This window comes from Haemorhous mexicanus, chromosome 8 (genome assembly GCF_027477595.1).
Source record: "Haemorhous mexicanus isolate bHaeMex1 chromosome 8, bHaeMex1.pri, whole genome shotgun sequence".
NCBI classification, from domain to species: domain Eukaryota; kingdom Metazoa; phylum Chordata; class Aves; order Passeriformes; family Fringillidae; genus Haemorhous; species Haemorhous mexicanus.
The window spans coordinates 1,887,608-1,915,434 of NC_082348.1; the positions used below are offsets into that span (position 1 = coordinate 1,887,608).

At 44.9% G+C, this 27,827-nt stretch overlaps 1 protein-coding gene across 1 annotated transcript in view; it reads right to left on the minus strand.

Moving 5' to 3' along the window:
* Positions 1 to 2,016: 2,016 nt before the first annotated feature.
* The window catches only part of LYPD6 (LY6/PLAUR domain containing 6), a 39,523-nt gene continuing 13,712 nt past the window's right edge, over positions 2,017 to 27,827 (minus strand). The window contains exons 2-5 of the mRNA XM_059852502.1: positions 13,532 to 13,725; positions 10,163 to 10,261; positions 7,637 to 7,767; positions 2,017 to 5,163 (exon numbers count right to left, since the gene is read on the minus strand). Of these exons, the coding sequence (XP_059708485.1) occupies positions 4,969 to 5,163; positions 7,637 to 7,767; positions 10,163 to 10,261; positions 13,532 to 13,682 (576 nt within the window). The 5' untranslated portion in view covers positions 13,683 to 13,725 and the 3' untranslated portion in view covers positions 2,017 to 4,968. The remainder of the gene's footprint in view (positions 5,164 to 7,636; positions 7,768 to 10,162; positions 10,262 to 13,531; positions 13,726 to 27,827) is intronic.

The window sequence follows — 27,827 nt, forward strand, 5'->3', positions numbered from 1 at the left end:
CCTTTTATTTATACAAACTGAGCTGTGTTTAGGGAATTTCATTTTAAAAAATTCCTCCATAAATAATGGACCATTCCCATGTTTTCCTCCTGTCGAGCTCCAGGTATAAATTGTATAAATTGTAATTTCATTATTAAAATACCAATTATTATTTATTAAATTGTAAAATGTATTGGTAAATTTATTATTTAAAATTTACTGGTATTGGTAAATTGGGTATAAATTGTTTTACACTGGACACAGATCTGTTTATTTTGGGGTCCCTGGATTCTGTTTTCCCTCTCTGTTGAAGGAAAATTCCATATTTTCCATCATTTTGTCACATTTATCCTGCCCTGGGTTTTTTCCTGGCTTTCTCTCGAATTCCATGGCTGAAATTTCATCAGACACCTCACAGTGAATATTTAAATTTACCCCTTTTATTTATACAAACTGAGCTGTGTTTAGGGAATTTTATTTCAATCCCCTCCATAAATAATGGACCATTCCCATGTTTTCCTCCTGTCGAGCTCCAGGTATAAATTGTTATTTCATTATTAAAATACCAATTATTATTTATTAAATTGTAAAATTTACTGGTAAATTTATTATTTAAATTTTATTGGTATTGGTAAATTGGGTATAAATTGTTTTACACTGGACACAGATCTGTTTATTTTGGGGTCCCTGGATTCTGTTTTCCCTCTCTGTTGAAGGAAAATTCCATATTTTCCATCATTTTGTCACATTTATCCTGCCCTGGGTTTTTTCCTGGCTTTCCCTCGAATTCCATGGCTGGAATTTCATCAGACACCTCACAGTGAATATTTAAATTTATCCCTTTTATTTATACAAACTGAGCTGTGTTTAGGGAATTTTATTTCAATCCCCTCCATAAATAATGGACCATTCCCATGTTTTCCTCCTGTCGAGCTCCAGGTATAAATTGTTATTTCATTATTAAAATACCAATTATTATTTATTAAATTGTAAAATGTATTGGTAAATTTATTATTTAAAATTTACTGGTATTGGTAAATTGGGTATAAATTGTTTTACACTGGACACAGATCTGTTTATTTTGGGGTCCCTGGATTCTGTTTTCCCTCTCTGTTGAAGGAAAATTCCATATTTTCCATCATTTTGTCACATTTATCCTGCCCTGGGTTTTTTCCTGGCTTTCTCTCGAATTCCATGGCTGAAATTTCATCAGACACCTCACAGTGAATATTTAAATTTACCCCTTTTATTTATACAAACTGAGCTGTGTTTAGGGAATTTTATTTCAATCCCCTCCATAAATAATGGACCATTCCCATGTTTTCCTCCTGTCGAGCTCCAGGTATAAATTGTTATTTCATTATTAAAATACCAATTATTATTTATTAAAATGTAAAATTTATTGGTAAATTTATTATTTTAATTTTATTGGTATTGGTAAATTGGGTATAAATTGTTTTACACTGGACACATCTGTTTATTTTGGGGTCCCTGGGTTCTGTTTTCCCTCTCTGTTGAAGGAAAATTCCATATTTTCCATCATTTTGTCACATTTATCCTGCCCTGGGTTTTTTCCTGGCTTTCCCTCGAATTCCATGGCTGGAATTTCATCAGACACATCACAGTGAATATTTAAATGTATCCCTTTTATTTATACAAACTGAGCCGTGTTCAGGGAATTTCATTTTTAAAAATTCCTCCATAAATAATGGACCATTCCCATGTTTTCCTCCTGTCGAGCTCCAGGTATAAATTGTAATTTCATTATTAAAATACCAATTATTATTTATTAAATTGTAAAATTTACTGGTAAATTTATTATTTAAAATTTACTGGTATTGGTAAATTGGGTATAAATTGTTTTACACTGGACACAGATCTTTTTATTTTGGGATCCCTGGGTTCTGTTTTCCCTCTCTGTTGAAGGAAAATTCCATATTTTCCATCATTTTGTCACATTTATCCTGCCCTGGGTTTTTTCCTGGCTTTCCCTCGAATTCCATGGCTGGAATTTCATCAGACACCTCACAGAGAATATTTAAATGTATCCCTTTTATTTATACAAATGTACAAGAATTTACAGCTGTTAAAAACAATCCAACATTTCAAAGCGAGACCCCTAAGAAATCAAGAGGGTGAACGTGGAGCAGCTCAGCACGGCTGGGTCTGGAACCCCCCAGGAGCCCAGGGAACCCCAAAACTGCTGCAGGAGGGGTCAGAAACTTGAATTTCCTTTTTTTAAAGCATCCAGGGAGATGCCAGAGGAGGGACAGCCTTGGATTGGTTTTGGGAATCTCCAGAGCCGGGTGGAATTTGCACAGAAAAAGAAAATAAAACCAGAGAGGGGTGAAAGGACAGCGAAATTCCAGGTTTGGCTGATGCTGAGACCAAAAAAAATGTTGATTTTATATTAAAAATCATTCCAGACAAACAGCAGTGAAGGTCAACTTTTATAAAGATGTATATCTATAATTTATATATATAATTTTTTAAAAATATCATCCCCTGTAAAACACACTGAGCTTTTCCTTCCCTGGAGAAATCCCCTGGAATTAAATTGGGAGCAAGTGCTGCTCCTGAACCTCCAAAAAATCTCCCTGGAAAATTCATCCCAAGGCCACGAAATTCAGGAGCAGATTCCTGATTTTCCAGAATATTCCACGCGGATTCTGTGAGCTGGGGAGCTCTCCAGGACTCTGCATTTCCCTGTAATTCCCCCAAAAAAAAAGCATTTTGAGCCTTAAAAACACCAGAATTTGATAGAGCTCAGGTTACCTTGGAGCAGGAATAGGAAAAAATTAACTCCTGAAAGAGTAATTAATGATTCTTTTAAAAAAATTAATTAAAAACCAGTTTAAAGCAAGTCCATGGCACCCTGCTTTTATTACTGACTTTGCAAGACGAAGTTGATTCTTTTTTAAAAGTGATGTAAACCATTATTTAATATATATATTTATATTTCCATATATTTTGGATCATTTATATATTACAGGCTCACTGACTTGCAAACCATCCCTTTTTTCCTGGCAAGATCAGTGGATTTTGGGAATTTTTTCCCAGCATTTCCAAACCTTCCTTGACCTACAAAAATAAATATTGCATTCCTGATTTCCCAGCAAAGCCAGCTCAGAATCCGTGGAATAAAAATCCCAGGAGATGTTTGGGATCCATTTCCTCTCTGTCAGGTTCTGGGCTTTGGGGCTAAAATGGGAAAATATTGGGAATATTCCCCCTGAACCAGCAGGAATCAGGGGAGCAGCAGCTCTTCATCCTCCTGCTGAGGGGTGGGAATGGAAATGAGGATTTTTTGGGGGATTTCTCTGGTGGAGTTTGGGAATTCCAGCTGTTTTCCGCTGGAAATGAGGATTTTTAGGGATTTCTCTGGTGGAATTCCAGTGGTTTTCTGCTGGAGATGAGGATTTTTAGGGATTTCTCTGGTGGAGTTTGGGGGTTCCAAATGTTTTCCACTGGAAATGAGGAATTCTAGGGATTTCTCTGGTGGAATTTGGGAATTCCAGCTGTTTCCTGCTGGAAATGAGGATTTTTTTAAAGGGATTTTTCTGCTGGAGTTCAGGAATTCCAGCAGTTTTCTCCTGAAATGAGGATTTTTAGGGATTTCTCTGGTGGGGATTTGAAATCCCAGAAGTGTTCTGCTGGAAATGCAGATTTTTAGGGATTTCTCCAGTGGAATTTGGGAATTCCAGCTGTATCCTGCTGGAAATGCGGATTTTTAGGGATTTCTCCAGTGGAATTTGGGAATTCCAGCTGTATCCTGCTGGAAATGCAGATTTTTAGGGATTTCTCTGGTGGAATTTAGGAATTCCAGCTGTTTTCTGAAGGAAATGCAGATTTTTAGGGATTCCTCCTGTGGAATTTGGGAATTCCAGCTGTTTTCCGCGTGTCCCGGGTGATGGGATCTCCTCCTTCGCCTCCTCGCTGCCCATCCCGGCGGAGCAGGAGCCGCAGCCCCGCTCCTGTGTTAATTAGCGCGCGTTAATGAGCCGGCGGGGTTAATGAGCTGGGAGTGCCAGCGGCTGTTCCCGGGGGGATCCGGACCGAACACTTCCAGGGCCAGTTCTTGCCGAGCTAAGCCAGGCTTTACCCGGGTTAGGCTGGGCTTGGCGGCTTTTCCCGGGATGCTCCCCAGAGCTCCGGCAGCAATCGGGGCCGGGCGGGAATTCCGCTCCCGAGGGATCAGCCAGAGCCAGGCGGGAGCGCAGGAGTCCGGCTCGGCTGGGCCAGCGTGGCGCTGTCCCTGTGCTGTCACCATCCCCATCCCTGTCTTGTCACCGTCCTGTCCCTATCCCGTCCTTGGCACTGTCACCGTCCCTGTCGCTGTCCCTTTCACTGTCCCTGTCCTGTGGCGGTCCCTGTCCTGGACGCGGACACTCGTTGTCACCATCACTGTCCCGTCCCTGTCCTGTCGTTGTCACCGTCACCGTCCTGTCGCTGTCATTGTTACCGTCCCTGTCCCGGTCTCTGTCACTGTTACCGTCCCTGTCCTGTCGCGGTCTCTGTCGCTGCCCCGTTGCTCCCATTGTCGCTGTCCCTGTCCCGTCGCTCTCGCTGTCTCTATCACTGTCCCTATCGCGGTCTCTGTCCCTCTCTCTGTCACTCTTGCTGTCCCTGTCGCATCTCTGTCGCTGTCTCTGTGGCTGTCGCGGTCACTGTCCGGTCCCTGTCGCTGTCACTGTGCGGTCTCTGTCCCTGTCACTCTCGCTGTCGCTGTCCGGTCGAGGTCTCTGTCTCTGTCGCGGTCACTGTCCGGTTTCTGTCCCTGTCTCTGTCAATCTCGCTGTCCCTGTCGCGGTCACTCTCGCTGTCTCGGTCCCTGTCGCGGTCACTGTCCGGCCGCTGTACTTGTCTCTGTCGCGGTCACTCTCGTTGTCTCGGTTCCTGTCGCTGTCCCTGTCGCGGTCCCTGTCACTCTCCCTGTCGCGGTCCCTGTCACTCTCGCTGTCGCTGTCCCTGTCTCGGTCCCTGTCGCGCTCAGGGTCCGGCGGCAGTGGCCGCGAGCCAGCGCTGTGCCAGCAGTGCCAGGCCGATCCCGGCGGGTGTCGCCAGGCGGGCCGGGGACAGCGGCGCGGCGGCGCCGAGCGGGGACAGCGTGGCGAACACGGCGTCCGAGGCGTTCCGCGGCAGCGGCAGGTTACAGATACTGCCCTCGCAGCAGGACGTGCACACCTGGGACGGACAGACAGACAGACAGGGAGTGAGGGATTCCGGGGGAAATGGGGAATTCCGGGGGAAAATGGGAATGGGGAATTCCAGGGGAAAATGGGAATGGGGAATTCCAGGGGAAAATGGGAATGGGGAATTCCAGGGGAAAACGGGGAATGGGGAATTCCAGGGAGAAAAATGGGAATGGGGAATTCCAGGGGAAAATGGGAATGGGGAATTCCAGGGGAAAATGGGAATGGGGAATTCCAGGGAAACAAAACAGGGAATGGGGAATTCCAGGGAAACAAAACAGGGAATGGGGAATTCCAGGGAGAAAAATGGGAATGGGGAATTCCAGGGGAAAATGGGAATGGGGAATTCCAGGGAGAAAAATGGGAATGGGGAATTCCAGGGGGGAAAATGGGAATGGGGAATTCCAGGGAAACAAAACAGGGAATGGGGAATACCAGGGGAACAGGGAATATGGTATTCCAGGGGAACAGGGAATGAGGAATTCCAGAGGAAAAAAAAACAAGGAATGCGGAATTCCAGGGGAAAATGGGAATGGGGAATTCCAGGGAAAACAGGGAATGGGGAATTCCAGGGAGAAAAATGGGAATGGGGAATTCCAGGGGAAACAGGGAATGGGGAATTCCAGGGGAAAAAAACAGGGAATGGGGAATACCAGGGGAAAATGGGAATGGGGAATTCCAGGGGAAAACGGGAATGAGGAATTCCAGGGAGAAAAATGGGAATGGGGAATTCCAGGGGAAAATGGGAATGGGGAATTCCAGGGAAACAAAACAGCGAATGGGGAATACCAGGGGAACAGGGAATATGGTATTCCAGGGGAAGAGGGAATGAGGAATTCCAGAGGAAAAAAAAACAAGGAATGCGGAATTCCAGGGGGAAATGGGAATGAGGAATTCCAGGGAAAACAAAACAGGGAATGGGGAATTCCAGGGGAAAACGGGAATGGGGAATACTAGGGAAACAAAACAGGGAATGGGGTATTCCAGGGGAAAATGGGAATGGGGAATTCCAGGGGAAAATGGGAATGGGGAATTCCAGGGAGAAAAATGGGAATGGGGAATTCCAGGGAAAATGGGAATGGGGAATTCCAGGGAGAAAAATGGGAATGGGGAATTCCAGGGAAACAAAACAGGGAATGGGGAATTCCAGGGGAAACAAAACAGGGAATGGGGAATACCAGGGGAAAACGGGGAATGGGGAATTCCAGGGAGAAAAATGGGAATGGGGAATTCCAGGGGAAAATGGGAATGGGGAATTCCAGGGAAACAAAACAGCGAATGGGGAATACCAGGGGAACAGGGAATATGGTATTCCAGGGGAAGAGGGAATGAGGAATTCCAGAGGAAAAAAAAACAAGGAATGCGGAATTCCAGGGGGAAATGGGAATGGGGAATTCCAGGGAAAACAGGGAATGGGGAATTCCAGGGAGAAAAATGGGAATGGGGAATTCCAGGGGAAAATGGGAATGGGGAATTCCAGGGGAAAATGGGAATGGGGAATACCAGGGAAACAAAACAGGGAATGAGGAATTCCAGGGGAAAAAACCCAAGGAATGCGGAATTCCAGGGAGAAAAATGAAGGGGAAATGAGAGTACATTTGCAATATGGATATTAGTATATATATGCAATATATACAGCAAAATATGTAGATATCATTTATATATTTTATATACATTGTACATATAATATATACAGTATATATATTATACATATAATATATGATAGTATATATTATATTCCATATAATAGTGTACACGATAATATATATTATATACATAGAACATTAAAATATATAAAAGGATGCTATGTAATAATAATAATAATAATAAATATAGGCAATATATACTATATATTTTACCACACTATACTATATCACATATATAATATAGTATAATATAATATAATATAATATAATATAATATAATATAATATAATATGTATATAATATAATATGCATATAATATAATATGTATAGAATACAATATTGTGTTGTATTATATATAATATATATAATATTATTATATAACTTATTATTATATTATATGTCAATAATATAATATGTATATATTACAATATTACATTGCATTGTATTGTATTATATATATAAAATATATATTATTATTATATTATATGTTTATATTATAATATGTCTATAATATAATATTATATTGTATTATATAAATTATATTATATAGATATTATATTATATACACATAACAATGTTATTATATTATATTATATTATATTATATTATATTATATATGTTATATTGTATATGTTATATTGTATTGTATTATATTATATTATATGTTATATTGTATTACATTGTATTACATTATATGCATATTACATTCTATTACATTCTATTACATTCTATTACATTTTTCTCATGTTTATCTCCATCTGCACACACTATACTCACCATCCAACCCCTAATTATTTAACTTTCCTCTATTTCTCCCACCTTGTACTCCTCGTGCCTGATGTAGGTGCAGCCCGTGCTCAGGCACTCCTCCAGGGCCACGCAGCGCTTGGTGACAGACACGCTCTCCCCGCTGGCCCTCATCATGTGCTGGCTGAAGCAGTACCTGGTCCCTAAAACACATGGAAAAATCTTTATCCGCTCAATTCCCGTTCCCTGAGACCCCACCAGCAGGAGAAATAGGAAAGAAATGCTGGATTTTATCAAATCATGGGATTCTTAAAAAAAAAATTGCAATTTTTGATGCATTTTTTGTAGTTCATGTGCTGGCTGAAGCAGTACCTGGTCCCTAAAAAACGTGGGAAAATCTTCATCTGCCCAATTCCCTTTCCCTTAGACCCCACCAGCAGGAGAAATAGGAAAAAAATGCTGGATTTTTATCAAATCACAGGATTTTTAAAATTAAGAAATTTTTGATGTATTTCTTGTAGTTCGTGTGCTGGCTGAAGCAGTACCTGGTCCCTAAAACACGTGGGAAACTCTTCATCTGCCCAATTCCCTTTCCCTGAGATTCTGCTTGCAGGCGAAATAGAAAAGAAGTGCTGGATTTTTATAAAATCAGTGAATTTTTTAAAAAATACCAGGTTTTGATGCATTTCTTGTAGATCATGTGCTGGCTGAAGCAGCACCTGGTCCCTAAAACACGTGGAAACATCTTTAGCTGCCCAATTCCTGTTCCCTGAGACCCCACCAGCAGGAGAAATAGGAAAGAAATGCTGGATTTTTATCAAATAACAGGATTTTTTAAAAATAAGAATTTTTTGATCTATTTCTTGTAGATTGTGTGCTGGCTGAAGCAGTACTTTGTTCCTAAAAAACATGGAAAGTCTTTATCTGCTCAATTTCCTTTTTCTGAGACCCCACCAGCAGGAGAAATAGGAAAGAAATGCTGGATTTTTATCAAAACATGGATTTTTTAAAAAAATACCAATTTTTGATGTATTTCTTGTAGATCATGGGCTGGCTGAAGCAGTACCTTGTTCCTAAAAAACATGGGACAAACTTAATCTGCCCAATTTCCTTTTCCCTGAGAGGCCACCAGCAGGAGAAATAGGAAAGAAATGCTGGATTTTTATCAAATAATGGCATCTTTTAAAAAACACCAATTTTTGATGTATTTATTGTAGATCATGTGCTGGCTGAAGCAGTACCTGGTCCCTAAAAAACCATGGGAAATCTTTATCTGCTCAATTTCCTTTCCCTGAGAGCCCACCAGCAGGAGAAATAGGAAAGAAATGCTGGATTTTTATCAAAACATGGATTTTTAAAAAAAATACCAATTTTTGATGTATTTCTTGTAGATCATGGGCTGGCTGAAGCAGTACCTTGTTCCTAAAAAACATGGGACAATCTTTAACTGCCCAATTCCCATTCCCTGAAAGTCCACCAGCAGGAGAAATAGAAAAGAAATGCTGGATTTTTATCAAATAAGAGGATTTTTTTTAAAAATGCCATTTTAGAAATGTATTTATTGTAGATCATTTTAAAAATGCAGATTGCAGACTGCTGGCTGAAGCTGTACCTGGTCCCTAAAAAACCATGGGAAATCTTTATCTGCCCAACTCCCCGTTGCCCCTTTCTCCTGCCCAAACAAGGAATATCTGGGAATATTGGGCTGGAATGCCAGCCAGCCTGGGGGGTTTTATTGCTGCTGATCTGAGCTCAGAGGAAGCAAATTCTGGGGCTGACAATGGGCCTGACCCAGGCTGGGTCATCTCCTTCCAAAGTAAATATTTCCCAAAGGCAAAATCCCAAAAGAACCCAGCCAAATGGATCCGCTGGGGCTGTGATAATCCCGATGTTCTGTGAGGGTTTGTGTCTCTTCCTTGTCTCAGAAGAGAACTGCTGAAGGACAGGGAGATCTGGGCAGCTCAGATCTGATATTTGAGGGTTTGCACTAAAGGGTTTTCCTGAGCTGCTCCCAGTTTCAGACTCCAAGGGGATTTATGGGATCAAACTGCTGAAAACACCAAAATTCCAGCTCTGGCTGCCCTGAATGAGGATTTGTGCCACAGGGGAGGGAGGTGAACACAGCCAGAACTGTCCTGTACTCACCAGAAGGAGAAATAAAACTCCTCAAATTCCTTCCCTGGGAGGGTGGGGAGGGGTTGGGATGGAATTCCCAGAGCAGCTGTGGCTGCTCCTGGATCCCTGAGGTTCCACCAGCAGGAGAAATAGGAAGGAAATGCTGGATTGGAAGAGTCCAAGGCCAGGCTGGATGCTTGAAGCACCCTGGGATCATGGAAGGTGTCCCTGCCCATGGAATGGGATGAGCTTTAAGGTCCCTTCCCACCCAAACCAGTCTGGAATTTTAGGAAAGCAACACCAGCCTGGTTGAACCCCCCAGCTGAGGCAGAGGAAAACAGGGAATAACTCCAATCCTCAACCCCACCCACTGCAAGGAGCCAGAAAAGCTTCAGGGATGAGCTCCAGGATGCCATATCCCACATTTCTGGGAATGAAGGGGCGCCCTGGCAGGGACAGGTGGGCTGGGGTGGGGCTGGTTACCTCGGGGGCAGTAAACATCTGGAGCCCAGCGGTTGCACTCGTAATTATCTGAGGCCTTTTCACAGGTGAAACACTTAAATCCATGAGGGTACGGCGTGGCTGAAAGGAATGCAGAATATGGAGTTAAAGGGAATGATAATGGAGTTTAAATGGCCCTGTTAATCTGGTTCTACGCTGATTTTTGGGAGAAAAAAGCAATATTTTTTCATTTGAGACCCAAATTTCTCCCGATTTTCCTGTCAGTGTCAGCAGGTTGGTCCTGATTTGTAAGTCCCCGTTCCCCAGAGCACGTTTGGGTGGCTGTGGACTCGTTCCAGCTGTGTTTACCCAGCCAAAGTGCCCAGTGCTGACTTCAAAGGGAGCTAATGGGAGCTGGGAGTGCTCATTCCCCTGGAATCAGAGCTCACATCCAGCACTGCGGCTTTATCAGTGCTGATAACAAAATATCAGGTGGATGGAAACACTCTGGGAATTGTCCCATGGAGGGGAAGAGCTGCTCCTGTCCCAGGCAGGCTCACGGCCCCAGAGGGAACAAAACCACTTTGCTGCACCCCCAGCTCTGAGCAGCAGCCTCTGTCCTGATTTATCTCCCCAAACGAGGCCTAATTCCTTAATTGCTCTCCTGGCAGCACTCTGGGGGCACTTTCAATCCCTCCCCAAGGTGCTGCCACCTTCTCAAAGCCAGATGGTGAACAGGTCACTGCTATCAGTACTTTGAACCTCAACAGCCCCAAGGGCCACCTCCTCAACCTCCTCCTCCTCACCTCCTCCCCTGGCTCTGGATCCTGTGTGGGAATGAGGTGAAGCAAGAGGATTGCATTGCTTGTTTCCTTTCAGCTTTTAGGGAACAAGAAATCACCCAGGAGCAGCTCTGGTGGGGCTGGGACAGCACAATAATTAAATTATTCTGTCTCACCCTGCCCCTCTGACAGGTCAGAGGTATGATATAAAACAGGAATTTCATCCTGCTAGCACAGAACAGGAATTTTTCAGCCTGTGAAGCAGTGAGTTTTCTGTGGGAAGAGAAGGCAGGGGGAGCTCCAGGGGCAGCCTGTTCTCATGGAATTGGGTGGGTCTGTGTCTGATAAAGTGAGCAGACTGGTGAGGGTCCAGGGAAATGTAAAGATGCACAACTCCATTGCTCCAGGGGTTAGTGGAGTCAAGGCAGGAGCTGCCTGTGCCTCAGCAGGTGCCTCCACGTATCCTTTAAACCCTTTTGGTCCAGTTTTACACAGAACCATGGAATGGTTTGGCTTGGGAAGGGACATTAAACCCCGTGTTGTCCCTCCCTCTGCCATGGGCAGGGACTCCTCCCACCAAAAATTGGGTTTATCTTCCACATCAACTCGGCCCTCTGAGAGTGGGGACTGCACAAACCGTGTCCCTCCCAGCCCAAACCATTCCATGATTCCATGTAAAACCTCCATTCCCAAACCATTCCATGATTCCATTCCATGATTCCAGGACTGGTGAGGGTCCAGGGAAATCCAAAGATGCACAACTCCATTGCTCCAGGAGTTACTGGGGTCAAGGCAGGAGATGTCTGTGTCTCAGCAGCTGCTCATAACCCCATGAGTCCTTTAAACCCTTTTGGTCCAGTTTTACACAGAACCATGGAATGGTTTGGCTTGGGAAGGACCTTAAAGCCCGTGTTGTCCCCCCCTCTGCCGAGGGCAGGGACTCCACCCACAAAAATCAAGTTGATGTTTTTTTCCACACCACCAACTTGGCCCTCTGAGAGTGGGGACTGCACAAACCAGGCCCCTCCCAGCTCAAACCATTCCATGATTCCATGTAGAACCTCCATTCCCAAACCATTCCATGATTCCACGTAAAACCAGGTTAAAGGCAGAGCCAAATCAAACAAACACAGCCACGGTTCAAGAAGAAGTGGGAAAAATGAAGGAAATGTGTGACAGGGCTAAATGTGGCACAGAGAAACACAGCACGCCACTGCCTTGCTGGAACTTACTCCAGTGGCCTCTGAGGACCATGGAAAGGATGACTGGAAGTGACTTTTGGGTTGGGCTCCTGTGAGAGTTTGAGTGCAAATCCAGAAGCTCAAGGCTCAGGAGATAACTGCTATTTCCCTCATCCCTGTCTCAGGATGTGGTGCCTTGTTCAGGCTGCCCTGGAGCAGAGGCTGGGCAGAGTCCCAGAATAAAGCAGGGATTTATTCAAGGATCTCCTCCATGGACCCACCTGGGGCAGCACCAGAGCCCAGCCAGGGCTGCCCCCAGGATGACCCAAAATGGCCCCAAAATGCACGAGCGCTCCCGGGGTCTCTCCCTGGGATCAGCTCTGCTCCATTGGCACCTTGCAGTTCATTGTCCCAGCCCAGCTTTAGCCCAGGCACTCCCACCCTGCTCGTTTTTCTCTCTCCAGCCCACGGGGTTTGTGCTCCTGGGCTGGGATTTGGCTCATTTGTCCTTGGTGCCCAGCTGGAGCAGGAATTGTTTTGTCTCCCTGCTCTGTGCACAGAGCTCAGCAGCGCTGAATGTGAAGCTCAGAGCTGCACACTGAAGCAGCACAGAGCCTGGAACACAGAAAAGCTGAGACTTACTGTCACCATGATATTTTGTGAAAAATCCCTTCGCCAGGATTTCTCTTCCTGGCAAGATGAGAAGCCTCAGCTTCTCCATGTTTTGCTGTTCTGGAATGTGATTTGGAGAATTGTTTACCCAGCATGTGAATTGTTTTAACTTAATGTCCAATCACAGAGCCAGCTGGGTTTGAGTCTCAGAGTCTGTCATGAGTTTTTATTATTCATTCTTGTTGAGCCTTCTTGTGGCAATGTTCCTCACTCAGGGCTCACCAAATGTGGAATTTGAAGGCAACAAGGGAAGAGATGAGAATCCTGACTCCATGTTTCAGAAGGCTGATTTATTATTTTATGATATATATTACATTAAAAGAAAATGCTAATTAAAACTATACTAAAAGAATAGAAGGAAGGATTTCATCAGAAGGCTGGCAAGGAAAGGAAAGGAATGATAATAAAATCTTGTGACTGACCACAGAGTCTGAGCCAGCTGGACTGGGATTGGCCATTAATTAGAAACAACCACATGGACCAATCACAGATGCACCTGGTGCATTCCACAGCAGCAGATAATTATTGTTTACATTTTGTTTCTCAGCTTCTCAGGAGAAAAGATTCTCACAAAAGGATTTTTCATAAAATATGTCCATGACACCTTCTGATGTCTCCTTTCTCTTTCCTTAGTACAGTTTTAGTATACAATTTCTTTTACTATAATATCATAAAATAATAAACCAGCCTTCGGAGAACTTGGAGTCAATTCTCATCTCTCACCTCCTCCTGGGGACCCTCACAACAGCTTAGGGCAGCAGGGGGAGGTGACTTACTGGAGGGGTGGAGGTAGACGATGTCCTTGGCGGTGAAGTCGCGGCTGCGCGCGGCCGGAGCGCGGCCGGGCAGCAGGAGCAGCAGGAGCAGGAACTGGAGCAGGAACTGGAGCAGGAACTGGAGCAGGAGCAGCCCCGGTGGCCAGGCCATGGCCCGGCCAGGACCTGCTCATGCGGCAGCCGAGAATCCCCACCTGGGCAGAGTCACAGAATGCCAGAATTATCCAGGCTGGAAAACACCTCTGAGAGCAGCGAGTCCAGCCCGTGACCGACACCCCCTTGTCCCATGGAGGGGAAGAGCTGCTCCTGTTCCAGGCAGGCTCACGGCCCCAGAGGGAACAAAACCACTTTGCTGCACCCCCAGCTCTGAGCAGCAGCCCCTGTCCTGATTTATCTCCCCAAACGAGGCCTAATTCCTTAACTGCTCTCCTGGCAGCACTCTGGGGGCACTTTCAATCCCTCCCCAAGGTGCTGCCACCTTCTCAAAGCCAGATGGTGAATCACAGCACTGAGGGCCACATCCAGGCTGTCCTTACAAACCTCCTGTGACTCCAGCACCTCCCTGGGCAGCCATTCCCATGGCCAATTCCTCTTTTCTGGCAGGGAGCAGGGATGAGCAGAGCAAACCCTCAAGGACCTGGCCACCACCTCGTCCCCACGACCCAACCCTGGAGCCTCCCACTCCTCTGGTTATTTTGGCATCAACAAACACCAAAATTGTAATTATCTGAGGCCTTTTCACAGGTGAAACACAAATCCACGAGGATACAGTGTGGCTGAAAGGAATGGAAAAGGTGGAGTTAAAAGGAATGGATAATATGGAGTTTGAAGGAATAGCAAATATGGAGCTAAAAGGAATGGAAGATATGGAGTTCAAAGGAATGGATAATGGAGTTAAAATGACCCCATGACTCTGGTTCTGTGCTGCTTTTCAGGAGAAAACAGTAACATTTTTTTCTCTTTGGACCTAAATTTCTCCAATTTTCCTGTCAGTGTCAGTGGGTTGGCTCTGATTTGTAAAACCCCGTTCCCCACAGCACGTTTATGTTGCTGGAAAAGGTGGACAAAGGATCTCCCTGGATTCCCAGCGCAGGGGGAATCTGGCTGGTCCCACAGGAGGCTGGTGCTCCTGCTGACACCTCATCTCCACCTTCCTCCTGACTCCTCCTCACTGGCTGGATCTCCACAATCCTACTGACTTTATCTCGGCATTTCCCCTTGGAAAAGCCTCCATCTCAGAGCTGCAAACAAAGTCACCACTGGATTTTCCCCATCCATGCTCCAGAGGAGTTTATTCCCTTTATTATGCCATTAATAAATAATTTGGTGTGTTTTTCCCAAGTCCCTGACTGATGGGAACTAATGAAAGCAGAACCCAATAACCACTGGGGTACCATTCCTGAGACCACCCCAACCCCAGGCTGTGGGGAGCCACCAGGGGCAGACAAGGCTAAAAAAATCCCTAAACACACAGCCCAGATGATGAGAAACCCTTAAAAATTATGAAAGTGCCTGAAAAATCAAACGGGACAGGAAAATCCTGAAAGGATGCAGCTGCTGAGCCTGGCTGGAGCCGTTGGTTTCCTTTGGAATCCATCCAGAACACACAGAGCTGGGATGAGCTTTTCCATCCTGATCAACCTGCAACACCCAGATAATTCCTAAGCAGCTCTGAATATGTGGTGGTTATTATCTACTAAATTTTGTTTTGTTTTGTTTTTTATAAGGAAAGATATGATGGGGTTGAGGATGTCACCTCCAAATGTTTGTCCCACAGCAGAAATCCACCCAGGACCAGCAGCACAAAGGTTGTCCTTGTCCCTGCTGTTATCTGCAAACAGCTTTTTTATTAAAACACAGTGAAATTCATAAAAAAACATGAGGAAAAAAGATAACGCACAGCCCAATGCTTTAAACTTTGTTGTTTTAACCTTATGAGGAGGGAATTTGGGATTTACTCCATTGATCCCTCTCAGCCAGGGGAGAATGAAATCCTGATTAGAAGCAGACAGGAAATAAAACAAACCTCTCCCAACAACGTGGAAGATGAAAGAGATGGGTCCATGTGGGATCTGGAGGCAGAATTTGGAATTTGGGACTATTTTTTTATCCCAAACAACAGCAGGAAGTTTTCACAAGCCCCGCTCTTCATTTTAAGACATCGGCAGTTTGACCATCAGGAGCAAAAAATGAGGATTTGATCCTGAGCTACAGCACCAAAAAACGAGGATTCACATCCCAAAAAAGGAGCTCATCACAGCTCAACTCCAGCTCTCATCAATAATTATCAAATTATCAACACCAACAGTCACGGAATCAAGGTTGGAAGAGAGTTCCAATATCACCACATCCAACCATTCTAGCACTATTTAAAGTTAAAGAACAGCAAGGTTGAAATAGCAGCAGGAATTCCTCCCAAAGAGACAAGAATTTGCTGGGTTTGCTCATCCCAAGCACAAAACTCTTTTGTTTTTGCAGAACTGATCAAAGCCTTCCAGTTGGGGACCTTGGTTTTCCCAGTGCCCCTCTGGTGGGACCAACCGCTCACCCAGCCCCTCTCCAAATCCTCTGTGGCAGCACTCAGCCATCAGTCTGGAAAAGTGGCTGGTGTCAGAAACCCCCCAGCTGCTCCCTAAAAACACCCACATCCTTCCTCTGGTGATTGCAAGGACCTTGATTGCCAGCTCCTAATGAGTGGCAAGAAACCGTGAAGGAACGGAGAGAATTCACTGCCCCACCTCCGTTTTCTGTCTGAAACAGGTTTGATTACAGGCAAAGATTTGCAATTTTAAAATCCTCTGGGTTAGAAAATTGTCCAGAGCAAGGCAAGCAGGGCCAAATTCTTAAACTGTGGAATTTAGGGAAGTCCTCCTGCCGCCCTTATTGTCACCATTTGTCACCAAGAGCACATTCCACCTGCTCGTTCCGTACACACAGGTAGGGTAAAACCAGGAAATTCTGCAAACATGGAAATACCCAGTGCCAGAAACTTAAATATTTAATATTCCATGAATATTTTGAGTATGAACACAGGGGTACACATAGTTCTGTCTTTCATGGGGGGCAAATACTGGGTGACTTTTAAGGTAATGATGATATTTCACAGAGAGTGGAGCAGCAAAATATTTTGCATTAAAGTAATATGAAATACTGAAAAACTCAATATCCAATAATCACATATTAAATAATTAATTCTATATTAATTCAATGTTCAGCACACTCATTTTCTCTGGTAGTACACTCACACATAAAAATAAAATGTAAGGAAGGAGATATAAATATAGATATGGATGCATTGTCTTAAAACCTGAAAAAAAATTGGTTTGGTTCCCAAAATCCTACAAAATTTGAACTTTCTGCAATGGTGGATTCTCTTTAGGAATCCTATAAGCCCTAAGAAGCTTCACCAAGGGCATAAAGGCTTTTTTGTTCACTCCCAAGCCCCTTTTATCCAGGGCTTTCAGCCCAAACAGCCAAACTTTGCACAAAACTTTTATTTTCAAGCATTATTGGTGGTGAACCACCCACCCCAGGGCAATTCCCAACCCTTGTACGAGGGATTACAAGCCATGACAGTTTAAGTAGAATGAGAGTGAATTTATCACAGGGTGAAAAATAGATTTTTTTTTGGTTTTTAGAATGGGGGTTCAGGGGGCAAGATGGAGGGATCTGGGTGTGTCCAACCTTTCTCCTTCTTCTTCTTGGCCTCCACCTTCTGCTGTGATATTGGCACTTCTAGATTGGTTTAGAGTAGGAGCTCACTGTTGTGACAGTGATCACAGGGGTCCCAGGATGAGATGAGAAAGTTGACTCTATGTTCAGAAGGCTTGATTTATTATTTTATGATATATATTATATTAAAAACTATACTAAAAGAAGAGAAGAAAGGATTTTATCAGAAGGCTGGCTAAGAATAGAAAAGGAATGAATGACAAAGGCTTGGACTGACTGAGACAGTCTGGACAGCTGGGCTGGGATTGGCCATTAATGAGAAACAACCAGGTGAGACCAATCCCAGACCCACCTGGTGCATTCCACAGCAGCAGATAAGAATTGTTTACATTTTGTTCCTGAGGCCTCTCAGCTTCTCAGGAGGAAAAATCCTAAGGAAAGGATTTTTCATAGAACATGTCGGTGACACACTAACACAGGTGATAGGTATTGGGAAATAATTGTAAATATTGTACATGCAGTTTTTAGTATAAAGACATAACACCACCCCAGGGCAGACAGAGTGCCTGGACTGTCCTGCTGAGCAGACCTCAGCTGGACAAGAGAAAAAAATTTATAGATAAGATACAATAAACAACCTTGAGAACGAGATCTAAGAGCTCGGAGTCCTTCTTCGAGCACCCAGCTGGGAAAAGAGACTTTGTGACACATCTGGGGGTCACCGTGAGCAGCAGAGAATCCAAGAACGAGTCCCATGTTTGGGTTTGGATCATTTGGATCATTTGGATCATGCAGCCAGTTTGTGAGAGGGCCTGGGCGCTGCACAGAAATCCATCCCTGTAAACTCCATCTGCCCTGCTCCAGCAGCACCTCGGAGGTGGGAAGGCCATTCCCTGAGCAAGACTCCATCAGAGGGTGCAAGAGAGAGGGATTTATTACAGACATGTGCTGCTTTCGTAGTTTTTCAAGATATTTACATTTACTTAACACACACATTCCCTGCTCATTGGTCAGAAGAAAGAAACAAAGTTCTCAGTGGGTGAACAAGGAGCCACATCACTCCGTGAGCCAGCCAGAGTCTGCATCTCTTAACTTTCTCTCCTTCATCACGTCTCCATGGTGACAACCTTGGTGTGTCTTCCTCAGGAGAGACACGGGGCTTTCCTTGCCATCAGGAGGCCTTTGCTGGCTCACAAGCACAGCACAAAATGCCTCTCCCACAGCTCCCATTCCAGATTAGTCCAGCCTGCCCTCTGCCCCACCAGGAGCAAACGAGCCACGGGAGGCCCGGAGCTGCAGCCCAGTTGCCCCCGTGTCAGGTCTCATTAGGGAGGGGACATCTCAGCCTGGCTGGCACCGGCGCTGGGGACAATGGAAGGTCCAACCCTCCCCGGATATCAGGGCTCTGGGTTAGGGGAGAAGTGTTGATGGAGGGGACAGTCATTTTTAAGGATGGCTTTGTCCCTTCTGTCCTCCTCCGGCTCAGCTGGCTGACCATGACCAAACCCACGAGCTGGGCCAGCTGCCAGTTTGCAGTAAAAACACCATTCCAGAAAGGATAAAAAAGGGGGGAAAAAGGGAGCCAGACACCAAATCTTCCCACGCAAACACTCAGCCAAAGCCAGGCAGGAAGGAGTTCCTGATTCATGGGTATTTCTGTGGTTTTCCACTCAAGCATGGCACAGGTTGTGGCGTTCAGGGCCCTCCACCTTGCTCCCGGGGGAGATGGAGCATTTCCCTGCTCTCCCTGGATTTCCAGTGCAGTGGGAAGTTGCCTGGTGGGTGGGAGGCTGATGACTGTCCCTCACAGGAGGACGATGATTCTGCTGACAGCTCATCTCAGCCTTCCTCCTCCATCTCCTCCTCGCTGTCTGGGCCACACCTCCAAGTTCCTACAAGGTGCCAGCTAATTTCATCCTGACATTTCCTCTTATCCTCCCCTTGGAAGGACCTCCATCTCAGAGCTCCCTAAATCACCTCTTCCTTGAGTGAAACGAGGCAGCAAAAGCCAGGGAAAGTTCCCTCTCAGTGGGCAGGAGACTTTGTGAGGCCCAAGGCAGCAATCCCAGCATGGCCAGGCAGAATTCACCATCTGTGAGAGACCAGGACCCGAGCAGAGGCTGTGTCTGTTCTGCTGGGCCATCCTTCCTCTGCCCCAGGGTGATTATTCCTCAGTGGGAAACCAAGCCATGGGAACTCCGAGCAGCCTGACGAGGCTGGAAGAGCTGTTCCTGGAGGCAGAGTTCCCTCCAGGAATTCCCTCATGCACATCCCCAGTGTGGCTTTCCCAAGTAACTCTGCAGGTTTTCCTCCTGCCTTTCTCCCAGGTCGAACAAAGCTACAGGTTGGACTTTCTACGACTGAATTTACAATATTTGGGTTAGTTTTCATCTCCCTCCAGCTTCCAAATCCAAGCCCAGCTCCCTGCCTGTGTCATTACTGTCCAAAGACAAATCGGAATGGTGACGGAACGTTTTCCATCTGGCAGCTGTGCCAGATCCCAGACAACAATCCCAAGGACTATTTACAACTTCTCCAGCTCTAATTGCCTTTTCCCCCTTCCCCTTTATGCTGCTCAGCCTTTTTGTGTCTATTCTATTTATTTCTTTTGGCTCCCACCACACAAGTCAAAAGGTTATGAAAAAAAGCTGGAATTTTTATGAATTGCCTCCAAATCCAGATTTTTTCCACATACTGTTGCGGGGATTTTCTTGGCAGGTTCACCCCAGGAATGGTTAAATGTGCATCCCCCTCCCTATAAAATGGGACATAGTAAATCTCCTGTATCCAAGGAACCTCTCGGAGCTCTCGCAGAGGGGTTCACTGCCTCTCCTCAATTACAGCGAGCAAGAGTAATTAAACAATCAAACACAATTAGTGCACTAATTACTCCCAGGAACGTGGCCCATCTAATCGCCTTGCTGCTAATTACAAAGCCTGGAGTTCATTGAGCTAAAAGCCCCGGACCTGGGGAAGTGAAGGGGGGGACAATATGTTCCCTCTCACGCCGCCTTCCCTCGGATGCAATTTAATCTTTCACAGGATGTGATCCCAAGGTTACTTTACAGCCAGCACTTGGCCTCTGTTTTCCACATGAATCACCCATATTTTCAGTCCCACCAGTGAAACTTTCTTAAATCTTTCCATCTTTTAATGATTTGGGGTAAAATGTCACTTCCATTTATCCTCAGGATAGTTAGGCTTCAGAAAAACACAGGGATGGAATAAATATATTTACTGGAATATCTAAGACACTTAATATTTGGCATTAAAGACAAGGGCAAAAAGTGAACTTACAATTTAGCCATGCCATGATGTAAGAAAATACAATTTCTGCAAGTTAATTGTCAAGTGTAGCAGGTGAAATATTCCAAGTTAGACATAGTTCATTCCCATTTTACTCCATGAGTGTGGTGCAGGGACACCACTTTTCCTCCCTTTAAATGGCACAGAATATTCAAACCTGTGCCCATGAACACCTCTGAATCAGCAGGAAAATGGACATGGATGATCCAACAAATCATTTCAAGACCTATTCCTGGGTTTCTGCAGGGCCTGCAGTAGAGGCAGCAAGGGCAGAAAGCCTGGGGGGATGTGGGGGATCAGGATTTTGCTCAGTTTGGGAAGTTTGGAAGCCCCTTAGCACACGGGCTGACCTCAGTGCATGGGGAGCCCCCAGACAGCCTGGCTCCACGCAGACAGGATAAGGAAACCATGCGTGAGCACAGAAATCCTGGGATTTTCCTGCTAATAAGAGGCAAAAGCCCCCAGCTGCTGAGTTCCAGTGGCCAAGGGCAGCTAAATTATTCCCTAAATAAATATTTGAGTTCACTGGGGCAGCTGAAAGGGCTCCTCTTCCCAAGGCAGGGATGAGATTTCTGTGGATCACACGTTGCCTTCCTCCTCCTAGGGAAACTCTCGTGGCAAAAGGAGGAAGGGGAACACACAGGGAAGGAATTTCAGGACAGGGAGGCTGTGACTGCTGGTCCAGGGCTGGTGACAGCATTGGAAGGGGGCAGGGTGGGGATGTTCTCCTGGGGACAAGCAAAATGAAGTCCCAAGGAACAGAGTCTATGCATGAAATTAAATTTTCCTCCCTGTGGAAACAGCAACTGGGATCATCCTGGACCATCTTTCCTACTTAAACCAAGCAAGAGGTTCCCCATTACTGGGGAAAAGGGAAAGAATATTGCAGTGTGAGCAAATAAAATGCAGCCAAAACAATGCCAAAGAAACAAGGGAAATGAAAAAACCCCAGGAGAATGTATTCTGCACTTATGACAAGAGCTGGAAAATCATCTAAGCTGCAACCAAGACATGAAACCCATCAAGAAAACATTTTTCTAGTCCATGTTTCAGATTGGAGCATTTTTAACAGAATGGGATGAGGTTTTAAGGTTAATTTTTTATTATGTCTAGAAAATTGGGACAACCTTGGGAGCAGGAGGATCCTCGGTATTTTTAAAGGATCAAAGGAACAAGCACTGAGCCCAAGGTCATCCTGGGTAAACCCCTGGAGCATTTTATTTGTGCTACAGCAACAAATATTTCAAGCAGTAAAAAATGACAAGGGAGGGTCGTTGGGATGATGGGGAAAATAGGCCTCCAAACAATCCCATGGTTTTCCAGCAGGCAGGATTCTGGCTCTGGCTGTGAGACAGCTACAGGGAATAATTGGGGGAACACCAAAGCAGAGCAAAAAACCCTCCTGATTACAAAAATGAGTTCTACCCAATTAACCCAGCGTGCTCGGGCCAAATTAAACCCCAGCCTAGTGACATCTCCAGATCTAATTGGTGAAAAGGGCACCTCCAAAAGATATTTTTTCCCCCCCGTTTCCCTGCAATTCTGCATTCAGTATCTCTGTGCCAGAAGTATTGATAAGAAACTCTTTGATTAGAGGCTGACGGGGACATGAAAGCGGGAGTTTGTCCCTCCTGCGCCAAACTGTGCTTTAATAAAGCCAGGCATCAATCTGCACCATTGTGTGCCCTCTCTCCTGATGCCTCTCTGGCGGGATTTGTGACAGTTCCTCTGGGACATCACCTCGCACATTTGCCATGCTAGATTAGGCACCGAGCCACAGCCGCGCCCGGAGCGAGCTTTGTGCGGCGCCACGGCTCGGCCCCGCCGACGTCACCTCACGCAAATGAGGCTTCATTGTTATGAACACAGCCAAAATTTCAGCCCTTTCCCTTCTGAGGAGTGTTTTGACCATCACTGATTGCACCGTTATTATTCCTTGCCTCTCCTCAGTTACGCGATATTAACGAATCCCGTTTTCCCAATTCCCGCTGTAACGCCGTGTTTTTCCCCCAGATCATCTAACATATGCACGGAGCAGTTAATGAACACCATGTGTCATTTCTCCAGCCCTGGACACGCAGGGATGAGGCCATGGAAGGGCTCCCTTCCCCTGACAGTTCACCCAGAGTTCATCCCATTTTTTATTTCCTGACCCGCGCGCGAATTCCCGTTGGCGCAAGGCACCAAAAATCCAGGGAAGGCACAAAAGGAGAGGACACTTAGGAGGACAACACCTCTGCTTTCCACATTTCCAAAGAGCACATCTCCAACCAGGCTGGAGAAGACGCCACGGCAACCCACAGGGAGATAACTGGGAATTGGGAATGGCTTGGCCATTCCCAGCTGTACAATTCCAACATCTCCGTAAAATCTAACGACCAAGGACCCGAACCTCGTACAAGGATCCTTTAGATAAGTACCTCGTTCTCATTTCTATCTTGATAAAGTAGCTCATGGTTCTGTGAATGCAAATAAACAAGAGTTTCTTGTTCTATTTGATCATTTCTGCTGCCACCCTTTGTTCCACAAGGACTGTAACGGATTTTGCCGGAAATCCCTTTGCAGAAATTGCCATGATTAGTTATTTTTAAAGAGCAAAATTCATCTGATTTTGTATTTTCCATCCTCTGGCACCAAATTTCAGATATTTTCCTCCAAAAGCTTTACTCAAAGTTATCCTACTCCAGTTTTAATGTATGCTTTATTATGGTACAAATTAGAAAACCTACATATCATTAAATAACATGCAATGAACCCAAATGAGAACTGACTAATTAATGCACTTTCAGCTGTCTGGTTAATCCATGGAGTAAACAAATCCTTAATTCATGACAATTTTCATTCATTTGTCCAGAAAAACAAAACCCAGCAGAACCAAAACAAATCCTCTGTTCCGTAAGAATTTCCAGTGTTATTTGAATTCCCAGGCCAATTAATTGCCACTTTTCCTCCCAGAAAAAGCCATTTAATTCCTTCATTTTTCCAACCTGGTGATGAAAAAAAGACTTATCAAGGGAAAACTCATCCCCAGCACGATGGGAAGCCATGAAACTCCTTCCCCATTTCAGCCACTGCTCCCAGGATGGTTTCAAACTTCCAACAGCACAATGAGGGGTCTCAGTGGATATTCCTGAGATGGAAATTCTGGATTTCTCCCTGTTTTTCATCACATAAATGTGCTGGAAAGCTGAGTCCTGGTGCCTTCCCACAGAAAATTCTTTACCCTTGAGCAGAAAGTCACTCCTTTCATTTATGTCGTTACAACGTACAGATGGACAAACTGCTCTGAATAACTGAATTAATCTTAATTCATTTTTCTGATGCTAAAATGAACAAATTTGCTGTTCCAAGTTCAGTTTGGAGGAAACTGTTTATAAAGTGCATTAACTGCAGAAAACTCCAGGAATAAAGCAGGGATGTTTCACTCTCCCAGCACCTATTTCCTTGTATATTTAATTTTTAATTCAATTTTTACCCAAGTTCATTACCCTCCCTGCATTTCCCTTGTAGATAAACACTGTCAATCCATTTTAATTCTTATTTATCACATAATGAAAATTATGGGCACATCACAATATTGTAATGAAAAATCCTGTTATGTTCCATAGCAAAACAGGAAAATATCCCTGTGATCCATAACTGTCAGCAGGTCAGAAAGCTGAGGCATAAATTTCTTTTTAGCAAGAGTAAATAGATAATTTAATATGTATTTAATAAATACAATAAACCCAAGCTACTCAACAGTTCTACCAGCAGAGAACCAGGCTCTCATTCTAATGGATTTCACCTCAAAACAAACCTTATAATTTTTAAGCAATGTCACAAAAGGATTATTTTGTTGTTGTTTTTTTGGTTATTTTGGTGGGTTTTAGGGGTTTTTTGGGGTTGCTAATTTTTTTTTCATCCAATTGTTGCTTCAGCCCACCAGAAATAATTCCCTGGAGCTCATGGATTAATTGCTGTTTTTATTCTGGGTTAAGTGCAAATAACAACAGGGCCCAAGGATAGAAAAAGTGAATTTCCCTGAAACTACAGTGCTGGGATAGCAGAAATGTTTCCAAAATAACAACATGTTATTCACAATATGCAGAACATTTCTGTTTTGTGGCAGAAATCATGCTGGCATGAATAAAGCTGCCTAAAAATGAGCTCAGATGAAAAGGGGCAGGGAAAATAACTGAGGATCGTGAGATAAGTCCTGGGGGCCACGGGGCCATCACCCAGTGCCCATGAGAATGGAAAACCCTGGTTTGGGTAACATAAAAATGAAAATAAACATAAAAATCAGGGGAGTGAAGGATCATAAACACACCCAGGAGCCAGGACAAAGGGCTGGACACTGCCTGAGATCAGCAGGGAGAGGAGCAGGAGCTGAGCTGGGAAGGGAATGGGATGGAGACAAAGCTGAGTGCTTGGAACAATTTTGATGGAATCCCAGACTGCTTTGGGTTGGAAGGACCTTAAAGGTGAAAGGACCTTAAAGGTGATCCCTTTCTGATGGCTCAGGTTCAGCTTTTCTGTGTTCCAGGCTCTGTGCTGCTTCAGTGTGCAGCTCTGAGCTTCACATTCAGCGCTGCTGAGCTCTGTGCACAGAGCAGGGAGACAAAACAATTCCTGCTCCAGCTGGGCACCAAGGACAAATGAGCCCAATCTCAGCCCAGGAGCACAAACCCCGTGGGCTGGAGAGAGAAAAACGAGCAGGGTGGCAGTGCCTGGGCTAAAGCTGGGCTGGGACAATGAACTGCAAGGTGCAAATGGAGCAGAGCTGATCCCAGGGAGAGACCCCGGGAGCGCTCGTGCATTTTGGGGCCATTTTGGGTCATCCTGGGGGCAGCCCTGGCTGGGCTCTGGTGCTGCCCCAGGTGGATCCATGGAGGAGATCCTGGAATAAATCCCTGCTTTGTTCTGGGACTCTGTTCTTGGGCAGCCTTCTCAAGGCATCAATTCCACCCCCTGCTACCATCCCAGGCTGCTCCAACCTGGCCTTGAACAATTCCAGGAATCCAGGAGCAACCACAACTTCTCTGGGAATTCCAGCCCAGCCCCTCCCCACCCTCCCAGCCAGGAATTCCCAATCTCCCATCCATCCCTGCCCTCTGCCAGTGGGAGCCATTCCCAGTGTCCTGTCCCTCCATCCCTTGTCCAAATTCCCTCTCCAGCTCTCCTGGAGCCCCTTCAGGCCCCCACATCTCTTTCCACCTCACCCCATAACCAAATGAGGAAAACAGAAGCTTTTTGTGGCACATCAATTAAAACCAAACCCCTCCTTGGTGTTAATTAAACTTTAAACCTCTCCTCACCTGCCCTGCCCTGTGCTAGATCTGGATGCCTCATCCCCTTGGCATGACCAAGTCCACTTTCCCAAGGATTTTTTGGAACACCACCAGGAATTCAGGAGTCTGCCAGCTCAGAGATGTTATCTCAGAAGAAGAATCCCTCAAAATCGTGCTCCAACTCATCTGCCTCAAACACTCACCTCCAGAACAGGCTAAAAGCACAAAAGCTTCCCAAAATGTGCCCCCCTGATTCCACCATGGCTTCATTTCCCCCTGAATCACCTGGAATTCCACAGGCCACGATCCACAGCTTTCCCTGGGATTTATTGGTTTCCATCAGGTCTGACCTCTGCTCTCATCCTGCCCCAGATTCTGGAGGGATTTGTGTCTGACCAGGGGAAGGCTGAAAGCACACAGATTTTTCAGCTGCTGATTTCTCACAAATTGACCTTTTCTGCCAATTATTTCCACGCTGACAGTAACAAATACTGTAAATAATGACCCTCCAAGGGCACCTCTCCCTGCTTTTCCTGGAGAGAAAAGAGGCTTCCAAGAAAGCCACTCCACAACACTTCAATGTTTCACCACAACAAACACAAAGAGACATTTAAGACAAAATAAACCCATTTAAATTTAAAATATTTGAACCAAAGTTTTGTGCAGGTTTTTTTCCCAACTCATGTGATTTGCTGACATAATTATATTTTACTATATTTATTTTTAGCTCCCTAATCATTGAGAAATCACCTCCAGAAGGGTGTAGGGATCTTGGGAATACCAAAGGATTGCCCCTGGATCAGCAAGACAGAGCAGAGAGCACAACCTGGCCAGTCCACATCATTACAAAAAAGAAAAAATTAAATTAAATTAAATTAAAACAGCCTAGATTAAAGCATGATGAAAATTTGCTCCCTAAAGCCAACAGACATACTAGAAAATGGGCTGGAAATTCAAAAATCCCACTGGCCCAGAGGATACATGGAAACAGGTGCGACAAAAGGAATTCCAAATTATTTTTGTACCACTATTTAATTTTTTTTTTTTTTTACATGTCACTGAGGCCTCATGGAAAAAATCAGTGAGGTCAGGATTCCTTTAGGGAATGATGGCCTTTCCAGGAATATTATAGATAAAAATATAGATTACTTGCTAATACAATGACCAGGCCCACCAGCAGACAGAGTTTTTGGCACTGGAACACTAATTTAATTTCCATGATGTTTAATTATATAAATATATAATTATATAAATATCTCAAACTAGTATGAGAAGAACAATATTTAGAGAAATAAATTTCCTTCTTTCTGTGAGCATTGAGCACTTCCAGCCAGCTCAGGAGGTCAGAAGGCAGCTCTGGTCACAGCTGGAAATGAAGGCAGAGCCAGTGTGTCAGGGCTGGTCGCAGTGATTATCTATGAAAATATTACAATTTATTGTTACATCTAATTGCATATTATTATAGTCATCCTACTTTTTGACATCATTATTCATATTATAATATAAAATGCAAGGAATCATGGAATGTTTGGGTTGGAAGGGACTTAAAATGCATCCCAATCCACCCCAGCCATGGCAGGGACAGCTCCCACTGTCCCAGGGTGCTCCAAGCCCCAGTGCCCAACCTGGCCTGGGGCACTGCCAGGGATCCAGGGGAAGCCCCAACTTTTGACTTTAAGCTGAGAGAGAGGAGGATTAGGTGGGATATTGGGAGAAATCCTCCCCTGTGAGGGTGGTGAGGCCCTGGCCCAGGCTGCCCAGTGGAAGTCAGGAAGATTTACTAATATATTTCAAAATAAATGACTCCAAAACCAGGTGAAAACCTGGAATTCCCAGGAGCCCTTCACACATCAAAAAGTGATTTAAAAATCTACCTTTCTGTAGAACACAGGGCACCAAAGGGCTCCAGAGCATCAGGATAAGGTGAGCAGGACCAAACCAGGAACCAGCACCTCCTGGAGCTCCTTTAAAGTCACCCAGCAGTGGGAGGAGCACCAGGAATTAATTAGGGAACAGCTTCCCACCTCTGCTCAGGTGTGTGCTCT